The sequence below is a fragment of the Salvelinus sp. IW2-2015 genome, linkage group LG28, assembly GCF_002910315.2.
Source record: "Salvelinus sp. IW2-2015 linkage group LG28, ASM291031v2, whole genome shotgun sequence".
Taxonomy (NCBI): domain Eukaryota; kingdom Metazoa; phylum Chordata; class Actinopteri; order Salmoniformes; family Salmonidae; genus Salvelinus; species Salvelinus sp. IW2-2015.
The window spans coordinates 29051402-29078899 of record NC_036868.1 but is presented as its reverse complement, the minus strand read 5'-3'; the positions used below and the strand labels follow the sequence as shown (position 1 = coordinate 29078899).

Sequence of the window (27498 nt, the reverse complement as noted above, 5' to 3'; positions counted from 1 at the left end):
GCGAGGGCCAGCCGACTAGGCATACAGGTCGCAGTGGTGGGTCGTATAAGTGCTTTAGTAACAAACGAATGGCACTGTGAATAACTGCATCCAGTTTGCTGAGTAGAGTATTGGAAAGCTATTTTGTAGATGACATCGCCGAAGTCGAGGATCGGTAAGGATAGTCAGTTTTACTAGGCGTAAGTTGTGGCGGCTGAGTGAAGGAGGCTTTGTTGCTGGAATAGGAAAGCCGATTCTTGAATTGATTTTTGGATTGGAGATGTTGATATGAGTCTGAGAAGGAGAGTTTGCAGTCTAGCCAGACACCTAGGTACTTATAGATTGTCGCAAAACATATTCTAGGTTCCGAAACCCGTCCAGCGGTGTGATGCTAGTCGGGCCGTGCTGGGTGCAGGCAGCGAACGTTGAAATAGCATGCCATTTGTTTAACTAGCGTTTAAGAGCACGTTGGAGGCCACGGAAGGAGTGTGGTAAATGGCATTGAAGCTCGTTTGGAGGTTAGATAGCACAGTGCCGAAGGAAGGGCCGGAATATTAGAATGGTGTCGTCTGCGTAGAGGTGGATCAGGGAATCGCCCGCAGCAAGAGCAACATCATTGATGTATACAGAGAAAAGAGTCGGCGAGAATTGAACCCGTGTGGTACCCCCATAGGACTGCCAGAGGACCGGACAACATGCCCCTCGATTTGACACACTGAACTCTGTCTGCCAAAGTAGTTGGTGAACCAGGCAGGCAGTCATTAGAAAAACCGAGGCAACTGAGTCTGCCGATAAGAATTGGTGATTGACAGAGTCGAAAGCCTTGGCCAGGTCGATGAGACGGCTGCACAGTAATGTCTTTTATCGATGGCGGTTATGATATCGTTTAGTACCTTGAGCGTGGCTGAGGTGCACCGTGACCGGCTCGGAAACCGGATTGCACAGCGGAGAAGGTACGGTGGGATTCGAGAGATGGTCAGTGATCTGTTGTTTGACTTGGCTTTCGAAGACCTTAGATAGGCAGGGCAGGATGGATATAAGGTCTGTAACAGTTTGGGGTCCAGGGTGTCTCCCCCTTTGAAGAGGGGATGACCGCGGCAGCTTTCCAATCCTTGGGATCTCAGATGAATACGAAGGAGAGGTTGAACAGGCTGGTAATAGGGGGTGCGACAATGGCGGCGGCACGTTTTCAGAAATAGGGGGTCCAGATTGTCAAGCCCAGCTGATTTGTATGGGTCCAGGTTTTCCACTCTTTCAGAACATCTGCTATCTGGATTTGGGTAAAGGAGAAGCTGGGGAGGCTTGGGCGAGTAGCAGCGGGGGGGGGCGGGGTGTTGGCAGGTTGGGAGTCGCCAGGAGGAAGGCATGGCCAGCCCATTGAGAAATGCTTGTGAATGTCTTCGATTATAACGGATTTATCGGTGGTGACCGTGTACCTAGCCTCAGTGGCAGTGGGCAGCTGGGAGGAGGTGCTCTGTTCTCCATGGACTTTACAGTATCCCAGAACTTTTGGAGTTAGAGCTACAGGATGCAAGTTTTCTGCTTGAAAAAGCTGGCCTTTGCTTTCCTGACTGACTGCGTGTATTGGTTCCTGACTTCCCTGAACAGTTGCATATCGCGGGGCTCTTCGATGCTATTCGGCAGTTCGCCACAGGATGTTTTTGTGCTGGTCGAGGCAGTCAGGTCTGGAGTGAACCAAGGGCTATATCTTGTTCTTGGTTCTGCATTTTTTGAAGGAGCATGCTTGTCTAATATGGTGAGGAAGTAACTTTTAAAGAATGACCAGGCATCCTCAACTGACGGGATGAGGTCAATATCTCTTCCAGGGTACCCGGGCCAGGTCGATTAGAAAGGCCTGCATCGCAGAAGTGTTTTAGGGAGGCGTTTGACAGTGATGAGGGGTGGTCGTTTGACCGCGGACCCGTGGCGGATACAGGCAATGAGGCAGTGATCGCTGAGATCTTGATTGAAGACAGCAGAGGTGTATTTGGAGGGCAGGTTGGTCAGGATAATGTCTATTAGGTGCCCATGTTTACGGATTTAGGGTTGTACCTGGTGGTTCTTGATGATTTGTTGTGAGATTGAGGCATCAAAAGCTTGGATTGTAGGACTGCGGGGTGTTAAGCATATCCCAGTTTAGGTCACCTAACAGAACAAACTCTGAAGCTAGATGGGGACGATCATTCACAGATGGTGTCCAGGGCACAGCTGGGAGCTGAGGGGGGTCGGTAGCAGACGGCAACAGTGAGAGACTTTTTCTGGAGAGATTAATTTTTAAAATTAGAAGTTCGAACTGTTGGGCATAGACCTGGAAAGTATGACAGAACTTTGCAGCTATCTCTGCAGTAGATTGCAACTCCTCCCCTTTGGCAGTTCTATCTTGACGGAAAGTGTTATAGTTGGGTATGGAAATCTCAGAATTTTTGGTGGCCTTCCTAAGCCAGGATTCGACACGGCAAGGGACATCAGGGTTGGCAGAGTGTGCTAAAGCGGTGAGTAAGGCAAACTTAGGAGGAGGCTCCTGATGTTGACATGCATGAGGCCAAGGCTTTTTCGATCACAGAAGTCAACAAATGAGGGTGACTGGGGACATGCAGGGCTGGGTTTACCTCCACATACCCGAGGAACAGAGGAGTAGTAGGATGAGGGTGCGGCTAAAGGCTATCAAAATGTCGCCTAGAGCGTTGGGGACAAAGAATAAAAGGAGCAGATTTATGGGCGTGGTAGAATAGATTCTGGGCATAATGTGCAGACAGGGGTATGGTGGGGCGCGGGTAAAGCGGAGGCAAGCCCAGGCACTGGGTGATGATAAGAGAGGTTGTATCTCTGGACATGCTGGTCTCAATGGGTGAGGTCACCGCATGTGTGGGGGGTGGGATAAAGGAGGTATCAGAGTGACGGAGAGTGGAACTACAGGGTCCATTGCAAACCAAAACAATGATAATGATAACTAGCCTGAACAACAGTATGCAAGGCATATTGATATTTGAGAGAGACATACAATAAGGCATAAAGTGATTGCAGGTCTTGATTGGGAGAGCTAGCTAAAACAACAGTAAGATAACAGCAGCAATAACAGGGTGCTAGTCTAACACAGCAACAACAGGTAAAAATGGCGACGACTAGGCAGAGAGGGTCGGATTAACTACACACAGATCCTGAGTTAAAGCACAGAGCCGACAGATAAAACACAAATAAACAGAATGGAGTACCGTGAATTAATGGACAGTCAAGCATGCATCAGCTATGTAGCCAAGTGATCATAGTGTCCAGGGGGCAGCCGTAGATGGAGCAGGGAGGCCTCCACTAAGCTAGCACGCGGCGTTTAAAGTTAGTAGCCCGGGGGATGGTCTGCTCAGACGGAGGGGGTCTGCTCAGACGTGGTCGTGTCGACAGAGAATCCAAGCCGGATGGCGAAAGAGAGGTTGTGAATTGTAGAATTGTGTTTGCTAACTGGTGCTAGCTTCGTGGCAGTGGCGCTAGCTTGCGCTAGCTGCAAGCTAGCTGTGAGGATCAGAAGTAGTGGCTCAGGGATTACGGCAGGAATCCGGCGTTGTTGTCGAGAGACAGTCCGATGCTGGTAAATTGGTGAGTAATATCCAGGCTAATAACAGGGCTGGTGTCTGTGCAGAAGGTAAAAGCTACTAGCAGCGGCATAAAAAATGGCTAAATTAGCTTGTAGCTGATTTAGACCAGTTGTGATGGATTGGCAGGGCTCTGTGTCGGCAAAAAAGGTCCAGTCCAATTGGCAAAAGAGGTATTGTAGCCCAAGAATTCGCTGGTAGACCTTTCGGCTAGCCGGCAGATGGGCCTAGCTCGAGGCTAGCTCAAGGCTAACTGGTGCTTGCTTCGGAACAGAGGTGTTAGCCAGTAGTAGCCACTCGGTTGCAGATAGCTAGCTGTGATGATACGGTGTAATTGTCCAGAGCTTGCGTCAGGAATCCGGTGATGTGGTAGAGAAAAAGCAGTCCTATATGCTCTGGGTTGATATCGCGCTTGCAGACTGGCAGGTATTGGCCCGGTATTGAAGCTGGCTGTGTCCGAGTTAAGGGTGTAGACCGCAGCAGTGGCTAACTGACTACTAGCTAGTAGCTAGTTATCTGGCTAGCTTCTGATTGGGGTTACGGTTCTAAAGTATAAAAAATAGCGGGTCCGTACCACATTGGGTGAGGCGGAATGTAGGAATGTATATTCAGTTCCTAGATGGAAAGTGAAATTAAAATATATACGAAATGTATACGAAAAATACGAAGACTATTTACACGGGACAAGACACGACAAACACACGTCCGACTGCTACGCCATCTTGGATTTAAACCAAATGAGTGGGTTTGTCTATTTCAGCCACACCAGTTGCTGACAGGTGTATAACATTGAGCACACAGCCATACAATCTCCATAGACAAACATTGGCAGTAGAAAAGCCTTACTGAAGAGCTCAATGACTTTCAACGTGGCACCATCATATGATGTCATCGTTCCAACATGTCAGTTTGTCAAATTTCTGCCCTGCTAGAGCTGCCCCGCTCAACTGTAAGTGCTGTTATTGTTAAGTGGAAACGTCTAGGAGCAACAACGGTTCAGTCGCAAAGTGGTAGGCCACACAAGCTCACAGAATGGGATCGACGAGTCCTGAAAATGACCTCTGGAAGCAAAGTCAGCACAAGAACTGTTCATTAGGGTGCATAATGAAATGGGTTTCCATGGTCGAGCAGCCGCACACAAGACTAAGATGATCATGTGCAATGCCAAGCCTCTGCTGGAGTGGTGTAAAGCTCGCCGCCATTGGACTCTGGAGCAGTGAAAACGCGTTCTCTGGAGTGATGAATCACGCTTTACCATCTGGCAGTCCGATTGACAAATCTGGGTTTGGTGGATGCCAGCAGAATTTATTTTAAATTTAACCTTCATTTAACGAGGCAAGTCAGTTAAGAACAAATTCTTATTTACAATGACAGCCTACAGGGGAACAGTGGGTTAACTGCCTTGTTCAGTGGCAGAACGATAGATTTTTACCTTGTCAGCTCGGGGATTCGATACAGCAACCTTTCTGTTACTGGCCCAATGCTCTAACCACCAGGCTGCCTGACGTTTCAATGTATAGTGCCAACTGTAAAGTTTGGTGGAGAATGAATAATGGTCTGGGGCTGTTTTTCATGGTTCGGTCTAGGCTCCTTAGTTCCAGTGAAGTGAAATCTTAACACTACAGCATACAATGACATTGTAGACCATTCTGTGCTGACAACTTTGTGGCAACAGTTTGGGAAAGGTTGCTTCCTGTTTCAGCACGACAATGACAACATGCACAAAGCGAGGTCCATACAGAAACGGTTTGTCAAGATCAGAGTGGTAGAACTTGACTGGCCTGCACAGAGCCCTGACCTCAACCCCATCGAACACCTTTGGGATGAATTGGAACATCGACTGCGAGCCAGGCCTAATCGCCCAACATCAGTGCCCAACCTCACTAATGCTGTTGTGGCTGAATGAAAGCAAGTCCCTGCAGCAGTGTTCCAACATCTCGTGAAAAGCCTTCCTAGAAGAGTGGAGGCTGTTGGGACAGCAAAAGGGGGACCAACTCCATATTAATACCCATGATTTTGGGATGAGATTTTCGACGAGCAGATGTCCACATATTGTTGGTCATGTATTGTACATGTCATAATCTTATCCAATAATATTTTAGAGAGCTGCTGAGTAAACTTAGGTCATGTTAAATCCCCATTCTGTATTATCAGTGATCGTTGTAGCATGACATCACAAATACAGCAGACTGCAAGACCTCAAAGGAGAAAGACACACCAACAAGGTGTCTCCTGCACATTGTGATGACATTGACAGTAAAGTCAAAGTCACCCGGCAGCTCTGCTCTGGACAGACAAACAGGTACACTCTGCTCTGCGTCCATCTAGCTCCCTGCCTGCCAAACAATGGAGAGGAGGAAGAATCCATACACATGACCTCAGACCAACAAGCTATTTGAAAAACAACAAGAGGAGCAGAAAGAGAAGAGGCCCGTCCCTCTCTGACTAAAGCCCATCCACAGTCATCAGGGCTTTCTACCGCTTCCTGTTTTTGCAGGGGTGAATTGTGGGAGATAATCTCTCGTTGTCTATTGGCTGACTCTACACAAACCAGCCCTGAAATCTAGCGCCTGGCTTTTCGTAGCGCGGGGGGAGGATGCCACACCATCAGCGAAAAAAGAAAAGACAAGGAATGACATGTAAAAGGAAAAACCTCCTGACCTCATCCACTCCACAGCACGACTTGTACAAATACTGAGGCCAGTGTGCCAAATACACACAAAGGCCTGACAGAAGGAGAGATAAAGAGATGAAGTGAAAGAGAAAGAGCGAGAGAGAGAGAAAAAACGAGAGAGGGAAAGAGGGTTGTGGGGGCAGTGAGAGTGTCCAAAACAAGAGCTTTCATGAAAAGAAAGAGAAAGAGAGAGAAAGAGAGAAAGATTTTCACAGCAGCATCAGTTTGGGACATCCTTGTTTGTGTATTCAGAGTTAATTTATGACCCCGACATTTTAAAACAACACTGACATTTATTGTCTTTGACATCACATCAACTTCATATTTTCTCAAGTAACGTCGGAAGTATGGAAACCAGACATAATGCTAAGATTGTGTTTAGCCTATTGTTCATCCATCACACCATAACAATAACCTATGTATGACCTGTCTGGGCATTTGTCAAAACAGAGAAGCTGGTAATTGGCGATCAATACTGATGGCTAACTGAACCATGTCAAAACACACAAGTTAATCAATCATGGGTAGTAGTGTAAGGATAGCGTAATGCTAAACTGTTGCAGCGAAAACAACAATCACATTATGTTTCAACTGTCACAACATTTACCTATCAGGTCAGAACGTTCTTCCACCATCCCTAGTAAACAAGCGCCAAGACAGCGCAGCACCACGCCATTGTCGGGCCAACCCACTTCCCAAGTTCATTCAATTTAGTATTTGTATTTACTATGGATCTCCATTGGCTGCTGCCAACGCCTCTGGTGGTATGTCTTGTGGGGTATGCATGAGTGTCTGAGCTGTGTGCTAGTCGTTTAACAAACAGCTCGGTGCTTTCAACATGTCAATACCTCTCACAAATACAAGTAGTGATGCATATTATTAATGTTTGCTCTCTGTGTACATCCAAGGGCCACCTGTGCTGCCCTGTTCTGAGCCAATTGCAATTTTCCTAAGTCCCTCTTTGTGGCACCTGAACACCCGACTGAACAGTAGTCCAAGTGCGACAAAACTAGAGCCTGTAGGACCTGCCTTGTTGATAGTGCTGTTAAGAAGGCAGAGCAGCGCTTTATCATGGACAGACTTCTCCCCATCTTAGCTACTGTTGCATCAATATGTTTTGACCATGACATTTTACAACCCAGGGTTACTCCAAGCAGTTTAGTCACCTCAACTTGCTCAATTTCCACATTATTCATTACAATATTTAGTTGAGGTTTAGGGTTTAGTGAATGATTTGTCCCAAATACAATGCTTTTAGTTTTTTTAATATTTAGGACAAACTTATTCCTTGCCACCCATTCTGAAACTAACTGCAGCTCTTTGTTAAGTGTTACAGTCATTTCAGTTGCTGTAGTAGCTGACGTGTATAGTGTTGATTCATCTGTATACATAGACATACAGCCTTTACTCAAAGCCAGTGGCATGTCGTTAGTAGAATTTTAAAAAGTAAGGGGCCTAGACAGCTGCCCTGGGGAATTCCTGATTCTACCTGGATTATTTTGGAGAGTCTCCATTAAAGAACACCTTCTGTGTTCTGTTAGACAGGTAACACTTTATCCTCAATATAGCAGAAGGTGTAAAGCCATTACACATATGTTTTTTCCAGAAGCAGACTACGATCGATAATGACAAAAGCCACAATGAAGTCTAACAAAACAGCCCCCACAATCTTTTTATCATCCATTTCTCTCAGCCAATCATCAGTAATTTGTGTAAATGCTGTGCTTGTTGAATGTCCTTCCCTATAGGCGTGCTGAAAGTCTGTTGTCAATTTATTTACTGTAAAATAGCATTGTATCTGGTCAAACACCATATTTTCCATAACTTTCCTAAGGGTTGGTAACACTTCACAGGATCGTGCAGGCCTCGATCTAGAGCAGGGATGGAAGGTTGCCGACGTCGACTTTGAAATCGTAGGGGAAGGAGTATGAGTAGGCACGACGGCTGCCCACACAGGTACCCCCAGCGATGAAGGTGCTGGCTCCAGCGTGGCGAAACTATTCGTTGTTTGTATCGGGACCAGGCCTCTTGTTGGGAGTGTAGGCTGCTTTGTGGCAGGCCACTGTCTTCAGCTTCTACAGCTCGTGAAATGCGACCATCATTGATTGCAATGCTCCTCTTGCAGTGCTCCTTCTACTCCGCTATAAGATGGGAGAGGAGAGGCAGGAGATATCTCCCCTGGCAACACCAGCCTCCGGGCAACACCGGCCAGTCGGATAATGACAAACGACAAGACGGAGATGCATCCAGCATGCGCGAATGCAGTCCAGCCACTGGCGTAGAAAAGGTAAACATTCCACCCCATTTTTCTTCGTAGGCTGGCTACCTGTGTGATCAAGGAAGCCACCTCAAGCCTATAATCCTCAGCAAGCAAACAATTGCCGCATTGGAACTCTGAGGGATCCAGTTTGTCCCGAAACAAAGCGTAGTAGATACAGCCTACAGCACTGGAACTGTTCATTTACCCCTCCAGACAAAGAGGGCTCCATTGGAAAACTCAACTGGGACAAACTTCTTTAGCTTGCTGGCTAACGTAAGCAGCTTAGCTAGGTTAGCGGGCTCTTTCAAGCAGACTTTAACCTGTCAGTTAAGCAGGGTTCTGCTATAAAAAAAAAGCCTATACCGTAGGCTAAGGTCATCAAGGTAAAATGTTTAAAAAGTCTAAGAATAATGCCACGTTCAAAACAACTGGGGACTTGTACCTTATTAGTCAAGATATTATTAGATCTTAGAGCACATTTGTCTAAGAATGCCACTCTCCTTGCCTTGCATCAGCTAGCCATGCCTAATTAGTTACTCACTAGCGTCTCCAAAGATGGTGGATGAATGAAGGTGTCCCACTCATGCCGTTCACCATTGAAAATAATTGTTACAGTTCCGGTCTCGTTAAGGGGTGGCTCTCCCATAGGCACCAATCCGATTCAAGCTGGGTCTGGTCTGCTTAGTTCATTGACTGTATATGAACTGGCAGCTCCCATTCCCATATAACGGACACTAGCTTAGCTCTGCCTCCTCCATTGTCCTCCACTGTTAGCCAAGACAAAGAAACTACAATCGTAATACCCTTAACTATTTGACCTTGTTGTTTAAGTGTATGGTAATGCCATTCAATTTGAGATACTGGTCACGCTTTATTTGGATAGTCCAGAGAGTCCATTTGTAGATGCTCTACAGATGTTCATACTATCAACAATCTGTTGACAAGCAAATGCTTGCTAAGGTCATGGAAAAGGTTTAGGGTAAGGGTTAAGGTTAGGGTTCGGGTAAGGGTTAGGGCTAGGGTTAGTAGATAGTTTGTTGAAATGTTACTATTGAAATAAAGTATTACTGAGATACGTTCTTCAAAAGTAATTAGTCGGAGTAGGTAAGATTATTATCCAGTCATAAAATATACTGTGGCAGAGATAATATTATCTATCATCTAATCTCACGGAGTGAAAGTGGCCTATGCCCGCCTTGCCAGTGAGAGTGCCCCTCCACCCCTCATCACAAACACACCAAACACACATCATCACCCCTCCTAAAACTCGACGAGGGAGTGTGTTGAGAGATTGTCACGTGACCTGGGGGTTGTAGTTAGTAGTTTGTCACTATGGCGACAGAGGGGGCAGCTGGAAAAAAAAAGGGACTTTATCTGCTGATTTGAATAAGATGGCCTGGCTCGGTCACAGTTTTTACCCTCCTTATGGGAGGGACTCCACAAAAACAACAACAACAAAACTTTGCCGCATATAAGACACCAGCACAGCTATTGTGTAGCCTTGTTGCGTTGTTCACAAGCCAACTTGTGCTATGCCTGATCACTCCCTGGCCTTGTCCCCACATACCTCATGCTCATCCTTACCATTTCCCTCACTCACTCCCTCCTTCTCCTTTCCCACCCTTACACCAGCTCAGATAACCCCTCTTCTTTCTCTGCACGCTATTCTGTCCTCTCCCCAATGTCTATCCCTCCCTCGTCCCTACCGCTCAGAAAACCCCTTTTCTGCACGCTATCCCATCATCTACCCCATGTCTACCCCTCCTTCATCGCTCCCTCTCAATTCCTTTGCCATGCTGTAACGTCCATGCTCCCCCGGCCCTCTCCCTTCTAAATATTACCTATTGCACCTTCCTCATCCTCTCTCTTTTGTATAAAGCCATGACTTAGTAGGGAAAAGATCCTCGTACAGAAGCAATGCAGCAAGACACACAACAGGCACTTCACATTAGTACAGCACTATGCCGGAAGAACATCTCGGGAGAAGTGAGAAGAGTAATTGCTTCACTCAACTTTTAACTGCAGTCTGAGGTGACAGCACAGGCATAGAAAAACACAGAGCAAAAAAAAGGAAGAAAAGTCCAGGCATGGTGATCTGTCCTTACACTTGTCACTGGGGGCAAGGACAGTCACTTCCGCTGGGAAGACAAAGGACAGGCACACAGACGGTGTTGAACACATAACTATGGAGAGGAGTGCCAGCCCAGAGTATGTTTTCATGAGCTTCATGTAGCACTTTCCCTTAGGCACAGATCTAGGATCAGCTTACACTCACCAAATCCTTACCATAACCACTGGGTAAATAATTCAGTTTAGGATTTTGGGAGGATAATCTGATTTTAGATCAGTGCCCAAGGGCAACTTCTACTTCAAGGAGCTACATTCGTCTAGGGCCTACGTCATCCTACTAATTTTCATGATGATAGAGGTGGAAAGGTGAGAGGTAAAAGGTTGGGGTCCCGGGGTCCCGGGGTGTGGCTCACCTTGACGTCGGAGAAGAAAATCTTGAGCATGTTGGAACTGGGGTAACGGGCGTAGAAGAACATGAGCTTGGCCTTCTTCAGGTGGTTGGGGGAAAGACCCTCCTGAATCTGAACATGTCTGCCGTCAAGGAAATATATATTTTTGGGGGATGGAAAATTATAATTAAAATGGCTAACCTTGCAATGCTTCTCAATGTGTAGTCATATAGTTACGGTAGGGTAACTTGACCTACAACCACTGCTATTTCAGTTGATGTGTTTTTAATATAAATAACATGTAATTAACATGTACTTAATTAATGTACAATAATTAGTTAGTTAATTGTTTTCCTCGAAGACTATAATAGATATAGGCCAAGCCAATATTATGCATTTCACATTCATTATTTTAGGATAGCGATCGCACTGGAGAAGGGTAGGGCTGATCTTGAATCAGTTGTTAGTTGTTAGAGAGTAGTGAGTGAACCAGGGCCAAACCATTTGCTTGCGATTAGCATCCACTCTTAATCAGGTGTGAGCGTGTCACGGTAAATAAAACGTTGGCCAGCGCCACAGCTGGTGCCTTTACATAAGGAGCTAATTTCACAGTCAAAGTAAGCAAAGGCCTTTCCCTCTTCCCCCCCTCCACCCCAAAAAAGGAAGGGGAAAAAAATGAAATTTGCATATCACAGACAAAGAAAGCAGTTAACACTGGTTATGAGAGAGGAGCCTAATGGCTTGGCGAAGACAGGATCTACTAACGTGACGTTGGCTTCATATTAATGTAAAAACAAGGTTTTAAAGGGACAACCCTGACGAAGTCTTTAAGTGCCTTGTCTCTCTATAACAGAGCTGTAGACCTTATTCATTTAAAATACACACCTCATAGATTTTAGAGACTAAGGTTTTCCAAGGGAAGTCTCAGGGGGAAGCAGGGGGTGGATGGGGGGGCACATTGAACGATAGAGTTGTTTCAACCTCATTTACACCCCCTGCTCGTCCCTCAGCCTCCAGCCTTCCTAGTGCTGCCAAACATTGGGAGGAGGAAGAGGGGCTCCAAGGCAGTGAATCCATCCAGCGATGGGCGCTGCATCCCTGGAACACATCTGTGTTGCGGACGGGCCCAAACCATTTCCATGGTGAATTAATGGCTGTATAATTCAGCTAATATCTATCTGGGGCTAAGACAATGAAAAGAGATGAGGGTAAACCCGCTCTCTCGTTGAGCGGAAAGCAATCTCTAGTAACTATTATACCTTGAACCGACAAATAAAGGGCTACTCTGTAAGTCTGTAAGTAGGACAATGTCATACCTTTTCCTTCTGGATTGCATGTTTATATAGCTACGGTTGCAACTTTTAATTGTATAATGTTTCTACACTCAATAATGGGGTGTCATGACAGTCAGTCAAGGAAGGCATCAGCTGTTTTGATGCGCGGGTCAGCTGTTTGTTCACCCGCACCCGTCCGCAATTGGTAATAACCCATCCGTAACCGCCCTACTCACTCACCTGGCCAGTTTTTTAGGTACATATACATCACCTGGAACATGAGAGCGAGTTCAGTTTACTTGAGTGGCCTGCACAGTCACCAGACCTTAACCCAATAGAGCATCTTTGGGATGAGATAGAACAGGCTGTTCGCAGCATGAGTGTACCGCCAACCAATCTACAGAAACTGCGTGATGACATCCCTTTCTGCATGGACCAACATTCCTGTGGAACGTTTCCGACTCCTCGTAGAATGCCCAAAGAATTGAGGCTGTTCTGGAGGCAAAGGGGGGTCCGACACGGTACTAGATGGGCATACCTAATAAACTGTATGTGATAAAGTGAAAATCTGAGGCCTGCACCCTACCCTAACCCGCAAATAGGCTGATAGAAAATGCGCTGTACAGTCAGACGGTGGAACGATTTTATGACAGGAGGTGCAGGATTATTTTTTTTGCCTAATTTATATATGTTTCTGCTTATAATTTCTGACATTTTAGGTTGGGTATTTGTAAGTCAACTTGTCTTACTAGATACATACAGCTTCTCTTCTGTCATAACTGCCTTAGAAGACGAAATAAACCCTTGCTGGATGAAATCGATGAACGCTTCAATCTAGTTGACATATGTACATTTTTCTCTTTCATCTCTGCTTCTCTCACGCAGCAGATGTTTAGGGGCCGGTGAGAAAATACAAAACATGTTTTTAATGTATTTTTCGTGCAGCCTTTCAGTTTGACCGCTTTTAACAAAATTTAAAGCAGTGAAAACAACCCAACATGTTTCTAATAAGATTGGCTTAAGTTTGGCTTTTTCAACCTTATGCGGTTGAAAAACTATCAGCTTCTATGACGCTGATAAATATAGCACCTTTACAGACGGTCCCTAACTGCACATTCTTTCTCTCAAGATGCCGAAAGAAAGAAATCATATTTATCCACTCCTGTTCTCATGTCAACATATACATTTAGTGTATAATTTTACTGCAAGAAATGCTTAAACCTTGCAGGGGTTAATATTATACAGTAAGTGTCCAGATTTCAGTTAGGCTGTTAAATGTAACCCATCTGTACAGTAAGCCTATTACGCCTACAGTTCCCTTGACGTGTCATATTTGAAGTCCCTGTCTTGTGACTCTCAAATAGCACCTCACACATAGCCGGCACTGTTTCGTCCTCTTTTACCACTTCACAAAATCTTCCCCAAACATTACTGTTCTGGCCCTCCCTTCTCTCTATTTTCAACTCTCCATTTCACAGCTTTTCTCTTCTTGGATTCAACTTTGACATCGTCCCTTTTGCCTCATTGGATCGACGTTAACTTTTTCTGCCCAAGTTCCCAAAAGCATTTGGTGATTGGTGTGTATTTGGCATGCATACAGTTAGGCCCTAAAGCAGGGATCATCAACTAGATTCAGCCTCGGGCTGAATTTTTCTTAAGCGGATTGGACAGCGGGCCAGAACATAATTTGAAATTCTTTGTAGACTGCAAATTGACAGCAAGTAGCCCAAACAGATATATTAGTTGTCTAAAACATAATCATTTCAAATCACAGATTTCCAAAATAAAATTACTTTGAGCTTATTTGTTGGTGTTTTTACAGTCTTTTATGTCCAAAAATAGCGAGGGAGGGAGGGCCTATGGGGAGAACCCTGGCAGGCTAACCATATTCCAACAGGCGTGGCCAAAAGAGCAGCACTCCACTCTCCACACCACACCATCTGCTCCAAGAGCGAGGGATACCATGGCCTCTCAGAGCGAGCGAGGGAGCGAGGGAGAGATTTGAAATGTCTTTATTCTTTTGGAACTTTTGTTTAAGTGTAATGTTTAATGTAAATGTTTTATTGTTTATTTCACTTTGGTTTATTATCTATTTCACTTGCTTTGGCAATGTAAACATATGTTTCCAATGCCAATAAGGCCCTTTAAATTTAAAATTGAATTGAGAGAGAGTGAAGCAAGATAAAAGAGAAAGAGGCATGGGCAGAGTGGGAGAGGGTTGTTCTCTTCAAGTCTGGCAAGATGACTTGCTGCTGTAAAGACACAATCATGTTAGTCCCATGAAACTGGTCTTTCCCAATAAGACTACTACGCTCTCGCTTCTAAATCAAAATGAATTCAAAACTAATGACAATCACATCATTACATAGATTACATTTATATATAAATAAATTCAATATTTTTAAGTTGCAAAAATCTACAAACACAGGATCCTCTCCCTATGCTTCACTATCAAGCAACAGTGAATCTTGATTCATTAATATCTCTCACAGCTTGCAAATTTAATAGTGATTGGACTTGGGGTGACACACGGCTATTATTTAGCCATGTTGGTGCCTTTGTACCAGCGAGGGTAGTGTTATCTGAGCACATCTGACAAGACATCATCATTCTCCACAGCTCTACCCCAAAACCTCAAAGTCAAGAGAGAAATAGCTGCTCCACTTCCTCATTTCAGGTGTAAGGCCAATATACAATGAGGAAACTGATGGAAGCCATCTGCTGCGCGACGCTCCACAACGCCGATGAACTTCAACACAAATGTCTGACAATCTGTTGCGTCTTAAGTTATTGTAGACGTGAAATTAACATGTGGCGGAAATTTTTTAAACCTGTAACACATGGCCGTGTTGTTCTAACTAATCTTCCCATTAAAGGGAGCACATCTGTTAATGCCCCAAAATTATATGCCACATTAGAGATAAAAGCATCTGGCATATGTACAGTTGAAGTCGGAAGTTTACGTACACCTTAGCCAAATACATTTAAACTCAGTTTTACACAATTCCTGACATTTAATCCTAGTAAAATTCCCTGTCTTAGGTCAGTTAGGATCACCACTTCATTTTAAGAATGTGAAATGTCAGAATAATAGAAGAGAGAATGATTTATTTCAGCTTTTATTTCTTTCATCACATTCCCAGTGGGTCAGAAGTTTACATACACTCAATTAGTATTTGGTAGCATTGCCTTTAAAATGGTTTAACTTGGGTCAAACGTTTAGGGTAGCCTTCCACAAGCTTCCCACAATAAGTTGGGTGAATTTGGCCCATTCCTCCTGACAGAGCTGAGTCAGGTTTGTAGGCGTCCTTGCTCGCACAAGATTTTTAAGTTCTGACCACACATTTTCTATAGGATTAAGGTCAGGGCTTTGTGATGGCCACTCCAATACCTTGACTTTGTTGTCCTTAAGCCATATTGTCACAACTTTGGAAGTATGCTTGGGGTTATTGTCCATTTGGAAGACCCATTTGCCACCAAGCCTTAACTTCCTGACTGATGTCTTGAGATGTTGCTTCAATATATCCACATAATTTTCCTGCCTCATGATGTCAACTATTTTGCGAAGTGCACCAGCCGCAACTGCAGCAAAGCACCCCCACAACATGATGGTGCCACCCCCGTGCTTCATGGTTGGGATGGTGTTCTTCGGCTTGCAAGCCTCCCCCTTTTTCCTCCAAACATAACAATGGTCATTATGGCCAAACAGTTCTACTTTTGTTTCATCAGACCAGAGGACATTTCTCCAAAAAGTACGATCTTTGTCCCCATGTGCAGTTGTAAACCGTAGTCTAGCTTTTTTATGGAGGTTTTGGAGCAGTGGCTTCTTCCTTGCTGAGCGGCCTTTCAGGTTATGTCGATATAGGAATCATTTTACTGTGGATATAGATACTTTTGTACCTGTTTCCTCCAGCATCTTCACAAGGTCCTTTACTGTTGTTCTGGGATTGATTTGCACTTTTCGCACCAAAGTAAGTTAATCTCTTTCCTGAGCGGTATGACAGCTGCGTGGTCCCATGGTGTTTATACTTGCGTACTATTGTTTGTACAGATGAATGTGGTACCTTCAGATGTTTGGACATTTCTCCCAAAGATGAACCAGACTTGTGGAGGTCTACAAATTTGTTTCTGAGGTCTTGGTTGATTTCTTTTGATTTCCCCATGATGTCAAGCAAAGAGGCACTGACTTTGAAGGTATGTCTTGAAATACATCCACAGGTACACCTCCAATTGACTCAAATTATGTCAATTAGCCTATCAGAAGCTTCTAAAGCCATGACATCATTTTCTGGAATTTTCCAAGCTGTTTAAAGGCACAGTCAACTAGTGAATGTGAACTGCTGACCCACTGGAATTGTGATACAGTGAATTATAAGTGAAATAATCTGTCTGTAAACAATTGTTGCCAAAACTATAGTTTGTTAACAAGAAATGTGGGGAGTGGTTGAAAACCGAGTTTTAATGATTACACCCTAAGTGTATATAAACTTCCGACTTCAATTTTAGTTATTGTTTTAATTGTTTTTCTCTCTCTCTCTCTCTCTCTCTCTCTCTCTCTCTCTCTCTCTCTCTCTCTTCTCTCTCGTCTCTCTCTCTCTCTCTCTCTCTTCTCTCTCTCTCTCTCTCTCTCTCTCTCTCTCTCTCTCTCTCTCTCTCTCTTCTCTCTATCATTCCATCGGGAGAAACAGTGTAGCAGAGGATTATGGATCTCTGGGAAGTGCTCCTCCTCTTTTGGGAGGAGCATAACAGCGACAAAGTGCTCCTCCTCATAACAGTGACAAATTAAGTCACTGTTATGAAAGAAAAACAGCTCGCTGCGTACACCTGTTAACATCCATTTCAAAGAAATGTTTTAAGTATTTGGGTGCCAAGCAACAGCTGAAGGCTCCCCGGGCTGTTGACAGATATTTATGAAACGAGAAAAAAATTGAAAAGAAACGACTGACTGTTTGTTTTTACAATGGGGATGATAAGACACGGGAAAACACAGGTGGCCATAAATAAACATCTTTCTGTCCTCAGGCAAACCCGATCTCCCACACGACGCACGCACGCACGCACGCACACGCACACACACACACACACACACACACACACACACACACACACACACACACACCACACACACACACACCACACAGTCACACACACACACACACACACACACACACACAAAGGCCGAGCCCTGAGGTGATCACAACACAGACATAGATCAGCACTAACATACAGTAGCCATACAGTAGCATCCGTGTTAGATGCTTTCATCAATGTCTAACTTTTAGACACAGACAAGTTATAAAAAAAAACATGCTCTCTGTCAATTCTCAGCCAAAACATGTCCGAGCCTGTTAGACCATAGATACACTGAATGTTCAAAGCATTAAGGGCACCTGCTCTTTCCATGACATAGACTGACCAGGTGAATCCAGGTGAAAGCAATGATAACTTATCGATGTCACTTGTTAAATCCACTTCAATCAGTGTAGATTAAGGGGAGGAGACAAAGGTAGGTATTTTAAGCCTTGAGACAATGGAGACATGGATTGTGTGTGTGTGCCATCAGAAGCATTGGAGTCAACATGGGCCAGCATCCCTGTGGCACACTTTCAACAACTTGTCAGAGTCCATGCCTGACAAATTGAGGCGGTTCTGAGAGCAAAAGGGGGGCTTGCAACTCAATATTAGGAAGGTGTTCTTAATGTTTTGTACACTCAGTGTACACTGTACATGTGTGTCATGTGTGCGTCATTGATATAACATTTTCAGTGACAGTGATCACGCAAAATAACTGCTACGGAGGCTTCATGAGCGAAAGGTCTTTGCAAAGACAGGTCTGAACGGTAGAGGGATAGGGAGGTAGCCTATATAGGAGAACGGGGCAAACTGAACGGATCAGTTGAGGCTATTAGGCCCAGTCCCAGTTGGTTGACTGTGATCCTCCCATAGGTACCTTACCTCTTTATCTGCAGCCCACGATTGGGGTACACAGGGGTTAAACTATCACTACAGAGAGACATTGTGCTCAACTTCAGCTTTCTATAGCTTTTGTCTCTTTCAGTCATGTTTCAAATGGGAATCGGGGCTATAAATGTCGTGGAGACATTATCTGACCAATGGTAGAGTAACTAGAGCACTTTCAACCATTTAGTAGAGCAAAACGTATATGATCAAATAAAAAAAGAGGGATGTTTTAGAGAGAACCGAAAATAAAATAAATGTGCTGATTTAGCGATAATATGCAATAGTCATTATAACAATATATTAAACTATCTAAGATGAACAACCAGCCCTTCTATGGCATCTCTAACTCTCTCTCCCTCCCTCCCCACCTCCCTCCCTCTCTCTGTGTGGTGAAGGATACGGTGCTGCCTGAGTATGGTGAGATGTCATTCATGTCGCTCATGTCTCCACACTCTGACTTGATGAGGGACAGGGAGAGCCCCTCTGCAGTGCTCCCAGGGTTGGTCGGAGAGAAAGACCGGTGGTGGTGCCCCACGTGATGCCCTGATGACATTTTGGTCCGCAGGCTGGTGGTCTGCCTGGACAGGTCCATGGAGTCTGGGGAGGAACGGTCCTTCCCTGGGTAACCCCCGGAGGGTGGGCCCAGAGGGCTCTGGAAGGGGTAACCCATGAGAGGAAGGGGAAAGGGGTGGCGGAAAGAAGGGGGGCTGAAGCCCATGGAGGTAGAGAGGGAGGAGGGGTGCAGGGAGGGGTGGTGATGGCCCCCGTGGGCGCCCATGGCTGAGGATTGGTGATGGTGCTCCGTCTGCGTCTTCCTCACCACCAGGGGCAGTGCCTCCGTCTGGTCGTTGGCGCCGGGCACAGGTATGCTGCCGAACGAGTCCAGCGGATTGGGAATGATGACGTCGCCAAAGCACTGCAGGCGCTGGTTGGCTGTGTGGAAGTTTGGGCCCTTGACGTTGACACCAAACCTCTCTGGGGGCATGGGGAGGGGAGGGAAGACTTGGGGTGGTGTGGGGCGAGGGGGCTTGGCAAACACCTTGACCACTGTGTCCACCACCTGGTTCATTGCCGAGTTGAGCTCCTGTTTCAATGTCTCAGCCAGCAGCTTGCCCTCTGCATGGTGCATGGAGGAGGGGCCCTGACAAGGACCTTTCCCCCAGACCAGCCCCTCTCTCCTGAGCTTGTCCCCCTCAGCCAGCAGGGCCTGCTCCTGGAGCAGCGCCCTTGCTCGGTCCAGGAAGTGTCCCGGATCCAGGTCTGACATCTCATTGTCGGAACGGTCTGTCCGGTCATCTCCCCCAGCATCAGACCTCCCAGCACTGTCCTCAGACATGTCGCCTAGGTCATGGGCCAGGTCATGCTCTGAGTCGTCGGTGGAGTCGTAGATCTGGAAGAACTTCTCCTGCAGCTGGCGCAGCTGCTTCTGCATGTCCTCCAGCTGCAGCTTCAGTTGCCTGCGCTCCTCATGCTTCTGCTCTTTACGCTGGCACACCAGCTGGGTGAAGCTCTGCTGCTGCTGCTGGGGCAGGCGCTGCTTCCTTTTGTTCTCCCGGCTGCACACCTCTCCCCTGGGGCTGGGCGGCTGTGGGGGGCAGTCCATCTCCATTTCTCTGTCCCTGTCACCGTCCATCTCTCGCTCTCTCTCCCGTCCACATTGTTCCAGTTCGTGGTCCCGCTCTCCGAGGTGGCGTGTGGGCACCACCACGCCAGGTGAGTGGCTCATGCCCCGGATGATGTTCTCCACGCGGGCACGCTTGGCCCGGAGGTGCTCGTCGTTGAGGCGCTCTAGGTCGAAGGTGCCCAGAGCCGGGGGATGGCCAAAGGGGGACAGGCACTCCTGGGGGCTGTCCTGTGACGAATTACTGCAGGCGTCCTCCTGGGGGGCTTCGGAACCCCCACTGGAGAGGCCCGACCTGGGGAACCCCCCATCCTCTCTATCTCCTCTCTCCCCTCTCTCTCCTCTTCCGTTCTTGGCCATGTTGCTCTTGAGGAGCTGGGAGATGATAGTGGCGCCGGGGAAGGGAATCATGGCGTCTTCATACGAGTTGGCTCTCTTCAGGAGCTTCCGGAGCACGTTGGACTTGGACTCGCTGTTGGTTGCTGTGACGACCCCGGCGTGGCCGTGCGGCTGCACCATGGAGCAGTCCATGGAGTCTGCATCGGAGCCATGGTGGTGGGAGTTGAGAGAGTTCATAGCACCGAAGATTGCTGCTTTGGCATGAGCGATGTCGGCGCTGGTTGTGGCTGCTGCTGCTGCGTTGGCGGCGTTGCTGCCCACAGTCCTCTTCACCCCGATGTCCACTCGTCTTCTCTTGGTCTGTCTGCTCAGGAAGGAGTCGCTGTCATGGTCCGGCATCACGGTCTGCTGCTATTGGGCCATATCCCACAAAGCCACTCCTCTAGGACCACTGCTGAATGACACCTGTAGAATGAAAACATAAAGGAAACATGGTCATAACACTGTCATGACCAATATATTTACACCTGTTGTGACATATATTGTGTTATTTTATGGCTGGTTATGACAACAACATAAGAGTGTCAAAAACCCATATTTATTCTAATGTGCTTTCCCCTGTCAAGAAGTTTTCCTTCATTTGAAAATGTATTTCTTAAGTCCTTTGTTGCTGTTATGAATTCTTTACAGTCGTGTTTTTTTTTCATTATATTTAAAATAAAATAAAATACACTTCGTGACACTGCATGAAGAATTATGACCATCCTGTGTCACTTTACTTGGACTAAGAAAAGACACTTTGTGACACTGTCAAGAAGCATTATGAACATCATAATCATATGAACCAGATAGGCCTATCATGTACATGCCCTTGTGTCAAGTCATCAGACAAAAATAGGGTGTTTTGTCCTGCTTCTGAAACCGTGGTATAGGGTGCCATTTCAGACGCACCCTACATTTTCCTCTGTCTGTCCCCTGTTCCACACGGCCTGCCTGTGCAACACTGAACCAGTTCCCACGCAACACAAAGCTGCATAAAATTATGATAATTACTTTAGCACTTTTTCTCATTTCCATGTTTGTGCGCTTCAAGCCGGCACAGAAAACCATTAAGTCAGAAGACTAAAGAGAAAGGCTGAGATTGGATTAAGAATACCACAAAGGCACAGTAAACACAGTGGAACTATTTCGGACTTAATTACAATCTCTTCTCTAAAAGTCATCTGTAGATCATTTACATTTTAGGTTACATTTTAGTCATTTAGATTAGAAGTTGCCCATACCCAAAGAAATGAATTAAGTGCATATAGGGTCGTTCAATTTGATTTCAATCACGTTTTGACCACACCCCTTTTAATTTAAACAAAACTTTCTATACATATTTGCCCATTGTAGAAAGTTACTTTTGGACGTGAATGTCAAAAATATTTGGAGATAGAGGTGCTCAAAGTTTAACAATTTTGCAAATCCAATCCTATGATGGGACATCCATTTCTTCATCACTTGAAAATATAAACAGTTGAATTTTATATAATTTTTTATAAATGTTACAAACATGGTTGTTTTGTTTTGTAATTTCTTGAAAAAAATATCTTTTAATACAAAATATGTACTTTTTTTTTAACGTTTAACGTCAATTATCTAAAAATGCATGGAGTCAGATTCTTTTCCATTTTCGCATGTTGTAGATTAGACATGATTTTTACATAATCTTAGGTGTTTGTGTTGTGCCTGCAATCGTTTGAGACACAGAAAACTCTTGAGTTCAGGGTGGGTGTAATTTCAGTCATAGAAATAGAATTCATAGAATGGACATATATATCCCTTCGGATCACTGGAATGTAGCGGGTATATCATTGACATTTAAATTGAATTGACATTTGAACTTCCAGTTACAACCACAAAGATGGCCGCTGGTCCACCCAATGTTGAATGTCAACTTAAATGGGGATGTCTATTTTATTATCTATATTTATATGATTTCAATAGGTTGTCTATGGAACATTGACAGTGCAATTTAAAATAACTGATATTCCCATTAAAGTCAACATTCTCTGATGTGTGGACCAACCATCTTTGTGCTACCAAATTTTGAAAGTTTAAGACATGCTGTCTCTCAACCTATGGTGGGCACAACACAAACACCTCAGATGATGTTTAATGTATACATTTTTTGCTAATTGATGTTTAAGGTTAAAAAACAAGAAATTATGAAATAGTTTGACAACCCTGTTTGTAAGCTTTTAAATGATATAAAGCTCAACCGTTTATCTTTTACAGTGATGAATACATGGATGTCTCATGGTAGGGTTGGGCACCGCTATCTCCTAAATGTTTTGGCATTCAGGTCCAAGAAGTTACTTTCTGACCACTTCTACCATGGGCAAATATGTATAGAAAGTTTTGTTCAAATCAAAAGGGAGCGGAACAAAAAGTGACTGAAATCAAATTGAATGACCCTATAGTACAGTAAGTGTATTCATCCAAACCACATATCACACCCATTTAAAGTGTTATAAAAACAAGTGCCTCAAACAATAAACCCTATTTGCAGATTGCTTCTTATATTTTACTGACTGAATGCGCACTGATCGAAGGAGCAACTTAGAGCACTATGACAAAAAACTTTACACCTTTATGAATGGAAACATTTTGTCACCATCCAGACGGCATCAGAGCCCCTTTGTAAGCATCGGCTGACGACTACGCATGTCGTCAACAGTGGTGTAGGACTTTTATTCAGTATATTCACAGAATGAATTAACATTCACTGGCAATAGAGAAACAATTCAAACTTTTATGTAACATTTAAGAATTATTTTGTTACATTATTTAATATTCCTCATTCCTCCTTCCAAATCTCAACTATTGTCTATCTGTACAGACAATACTGTGTAAGATAACAAGACTTCATCCTGCCGAGTCGTTCGACTCAAAGCCTGATCCTGTAAAGACCGCTAAAGCCTTGCTAAGCAGAACAGCGGTGAGACAATCTTATAGGAAATCTATATTAATAACATATATGTATAGGGTGAATAGGGTTTTCTACGCTTGAAAATTGTGTGAGTTCTTACTAGAGAACCAAAGTGGAGTACATTCATTTAAATCTGTCAAACACTATTTAAGATTTTAGTACAATACAACTGACAATGCAAACAGACTGTCAAAAACATTTTTAAATTACAAAATATAGATGAATATAGGTATATCTAAATGTTCATCAACAGCTCATATTGTCACTGATCAGTGTTTTGACTCATTTGTCAAGACATATTTTGAGGGAGAATGTAATTTTAAAAAATGTTTAGATCTCTGCTCAAACCACTCAGAGACGGATATAGAAATGGGGTCAGTGTAAAAGCATGACAATTTGAGCCCATTCCGTCTATAAAGTAACCCCTTATTTATCGTCACTTAGTTGAACTGGGAGTATAAATCACCTATAGGATATATGTCAATGTCATTGATGCCATACGTAACCATGCATAACAAGCATCACTTTCTCTTCTAATAAACACAAAGTCACATTCTCTCACACTCTCCCCCCTCTCACACACAGACACACACACACACATGCACGTGCACACACACACACACAAGATCTTTACAGCACGCACACGCACACACACACACATGCACACACACACACACACAAGATCTTTACAGCACGCGCACACACACACAATTTTAAATGGAAGGCTTGAGATAGGCTTATTACTGTATTATTAAGCAATACAAGAGCAACATGCAGTAAGATGTACACTGTTTAGCACATCATTGGTGTAACTAAAAGAAGAAGAAACAAGGTTGGGGAAGCTTGACAGATTTTTTTTATCTCATTGCAGAAAAAAAGTCTGGCAAAACAAAAGTAAATATATTACACAGACTAAACAAATGTCGGTCTATTATTAAAAGTATTAAAAGCATGTCTGTGTCTAATTATCACAAATGGCTCTGGCTCAACTCTTTCCATCCATCCATTTCCAGAAGTTCAAACGAGGGTGAAATATCTCCAAGAAAACTTTGACTTGGCTGCCACAAAAGCTTAACAATGGGCCATGTCATTATCGCTCGAAAATAAAGCCGCTAGCACCTGTCGTTTCCGATGGCACACCTGCCCCCCATTGCCCATGCGCAGTCTATTGGAATACCTTTCAACAATTTCAAGGAAATATGAGCGCATTTGAACAATGAGCTACGCTCATCTCTCCCCCCTCGCTCATTTTGAGTTTGAGTTTATTTTTACAGGCACAGTGCACATTAATCAACGTTTCAGTAAAAGTGCCGGTTTTAGCCAGCGGGCTAATTTTCAACCACAGTCCCTGGGCAGGTTATTAAAAACAATTACAATAATAATACAGACAATCAATGAGTAGTGAGCACACGAGGAGCAACATTGGACAAGCAAGACGTAGCATGCAGAAAGATCAAGATAGCACAAAAAAGCAACAAAACAAAATCAGTAAAAGCAACAAAGTGTTTCCACACCTCACAAGCTACAGACAACAGACAACTTGGAAAGCGGCAATAGACAACTAGGGATTATGTTCACAAGTCTGATTGGCCTTTAGCCATGTCTTCATGTTTTTTTGTGAAAATGTGATAGTTGTGTGTGTTCCCAGGATCTTTACAGCTCAGAGAGAGAGAGAACGGGCACCATGAAGGTAAAAAAAAAAGTTACTAACCCTTTGGATTTGTAATAGGGCTAAGTAACTATTCAAGCAAGTCTATGACTTTTTTTTTACCTTTATTTAACTAGGAAAGTCAGTTAAGAACAAATTCTTATTTACAATGACGACCTACCTCCGCCAAACCCAGACGACGCTGGGCCAATTGTGCGCCACCCTATGAGACCCCCAATCATGTCAATTAAATTTCTATTCCACGTTGGTTCAACATAATTTAATTGAAATGACGTGGAAAAAACATTGAATCAGTATGTGCCCAGTGGGATAGGCTGCAGATTTAGTCAGATTTGACCTTTCTTAGCAGTTAGGGAGAATTTAGGAGGCAGAGCAGAAGGTTAGGAGAATTAGGTTAAGGTCAGGAAAAGGGTTAGGGTTAGCTAAAATTGAAGAAAAAAATAATAATAATAAAGACATTTGACAAAAGCTGTTTCCTTCGAGCCATGGCCAGGTTGTGTGCGTCTGTGCCAAATATCCCTGTTGTCTCCATAATGTGCACTTTGGACGTTTTTTCCCTCATCAACATTTGCTCGTTCTTGGCACTATCACCACAATAATTATTCCAGGGAAACAGTTTACGCCACTACTAGACGGAAACATTCAAAGAGTAGATCACATTTATCTGAGATGATATATATCAGATAGTAATAGTGATAAAACCAAGTTTGTAAAAATCAAAACGACTCGCAAGCTTAATACACTGAACGAATAAGAATACACACAACAAAGACCATATACGAGACTTGAAGGTGTAGCCCACACAGATTCAAAGATAACGGACTTCAGCCTTTGATCAAATCAAACCAAGTCAGACAGCCTTGAAAGTCTTTAGCCTATATGCTAAAAAAAACATTTATTCACAAACAACACATTTAAAAAGACAGTAACTTACTTTTAAAAGTTAGAAATAATCTGTCTGTGATTTACAAGGAGAAAAGTATTCTCCACATCATAACAATGAAGCAACTTTGTCACACTTTAGGTGAAAGAAAACAATTCAGCCTAATAATATCGTAAAAGATAGCTAATGTTGTCTTTCGTCAGAATCAATTCTGCTGTTCATCTTTTGATTCTTTTTTTTTTCTGCCAACCAAACGCACGCGACGCAAAAGAACAAGAGGGAGGTATCTGAGGACAAGGTTACTTACCCGCAGATGAAGGGAAAGGCCTTTTTTACTGCTGAAAAAGAATACGGACTATGGAAGCTTCGCCGCGAAACGTTGAATATTATAATTTCTCAGGAAAGGAAGAGTAGGAGTAAAGTGAGTGATGAGCGCGACCGTAGAATATAAAAATAGATATACAAGAGCTATTTTGCTCCGCTCTCTGTCATCTTCTCTCGAGGGGTGAAAGACTGGTGATGATGTCGTAGCAGCTTGACCGAGGCGCACGCGATGCAGAGCTTCGACGCTCGAGCTCTCCTCCACCAACAAGATTCACTTTAAGACACAGCTGAAGGAAACAGGAAGACGGCGCGTCATAAGCTTGGTGATGTAACGGATCGCACCTACCAATAAGAACCGTCCGTCGTATCCGGAGGAGTACAATGCACTGAACTTGACCGAGGAACGGGACTTCAACAGACTAAAAAATATCTTATTTTGTTTACAAATAAATTATTTAATATGTAAGAAACCCTAATTTAGAAGTAGCTTATAGCATTGTAATACTGCCAATATGCCTAATGTTTGCATGAACATTCATTTTATGGACATGTTATTGTGGATATATGATAATAGCAAATTTTTTAAGGCACAACATTTATATTTTAAATGTCATGAACACGTGTTTATGTCATTTTAACTCGTGTTTAACGGTATCCTTTAAAGACACACATTCCTCACAAATTTTACGCAACATTGTTTCATTTAGTTTTTTATTTCCAAGTTTGCCATTCGATAAGAGATGAATTGTCGTGTCTCAATTAGGCTTATTGAGTTGTGTTTAGTGCAACATTATCCTTGTAACAACGATAAGATTAACTTTGTGAGTCTCCAGAGTCCAGGGGTTGAACGTGACTGCGCGCAGGGGCTCAGAAAGGCATGGTGTCGATATATCACTACCCTGGTTTGATTTACCGACCACAGACGAACACGCTAAGGTTTGAATACACCATATCATGGAAATGTTATTATGTTATTGCCTGATAACACTGGCCAGAGTAATTTCAAATACGAGTTTATGTTACATTTGATTTAATTCACAGGTATTTCTGTCACGGAGTGAGACAAAATTCCGTCCCTCTGTTTCACTGCATATTAGGCTAATACTATATTTACAACTGAGCAAACATCAATGTGTATCTTTTAGTATAGCCTATGCATTTAAGTGGTCAATTTAGATGATCAATTATAGGCTACTTAATCCTCACATTTTATGTTTTATATTTGGCATTTGGGCAATTAGTTACGGCGTTCAGTTTGCAAGAGGTTTGCTGCAGAAAGTTTTGATTTTGTCCTTTGGAATTCTTGGCCTTACTTTTTACCCCCTGTATATTTTAATTTAAGACACCTGTAACAACTAACCAGCACCTAATCAACATAATAGGCATATTATCCACTTCAACATATTTGTGATTTATAGACTAGTGAATTTCAGTGTACAATTTCCACGGGTGTTTGAAGTAGATTGCTAAAATGTAAATGGAATATCTGAACCGGTT

At 43.9% G+C, this 27498-nt stretch overlaps 1 protein-coding gene across 1 annotated transcript in view; it reads right to left on the bottom strand.

Annotated features, from left to right (window-relative positions):
• The window catches only part of LOC111954347 (prospero homeobox protein 1), a 47135-nt gene extending 19889 nt beyond the window's left edge, over window positions 1–27246 (bottom strand). The window contains exons 1-3 of the mRNA XM_023974011.2: window positions 25985–27246; window positions 18592–20616; window positions 10981–11088 (exon numbers count right to left, since the gene is read on the bottom strand). Coding sequence (XP_023829779.1) covers window positions 10981–11088; window positions 18592–20550 — 2067 coding nt within the window. The 5' untranslated portion in view covers window positions 20551–20616; window positions 25985–27246. The remainder of the gene's footprint in view (window positions 1–10980; window positions 11089–18591; window positions 20617–25984) is intronic.
• Window positions 27247–27498: the final 252 nt, after the last annotated feature.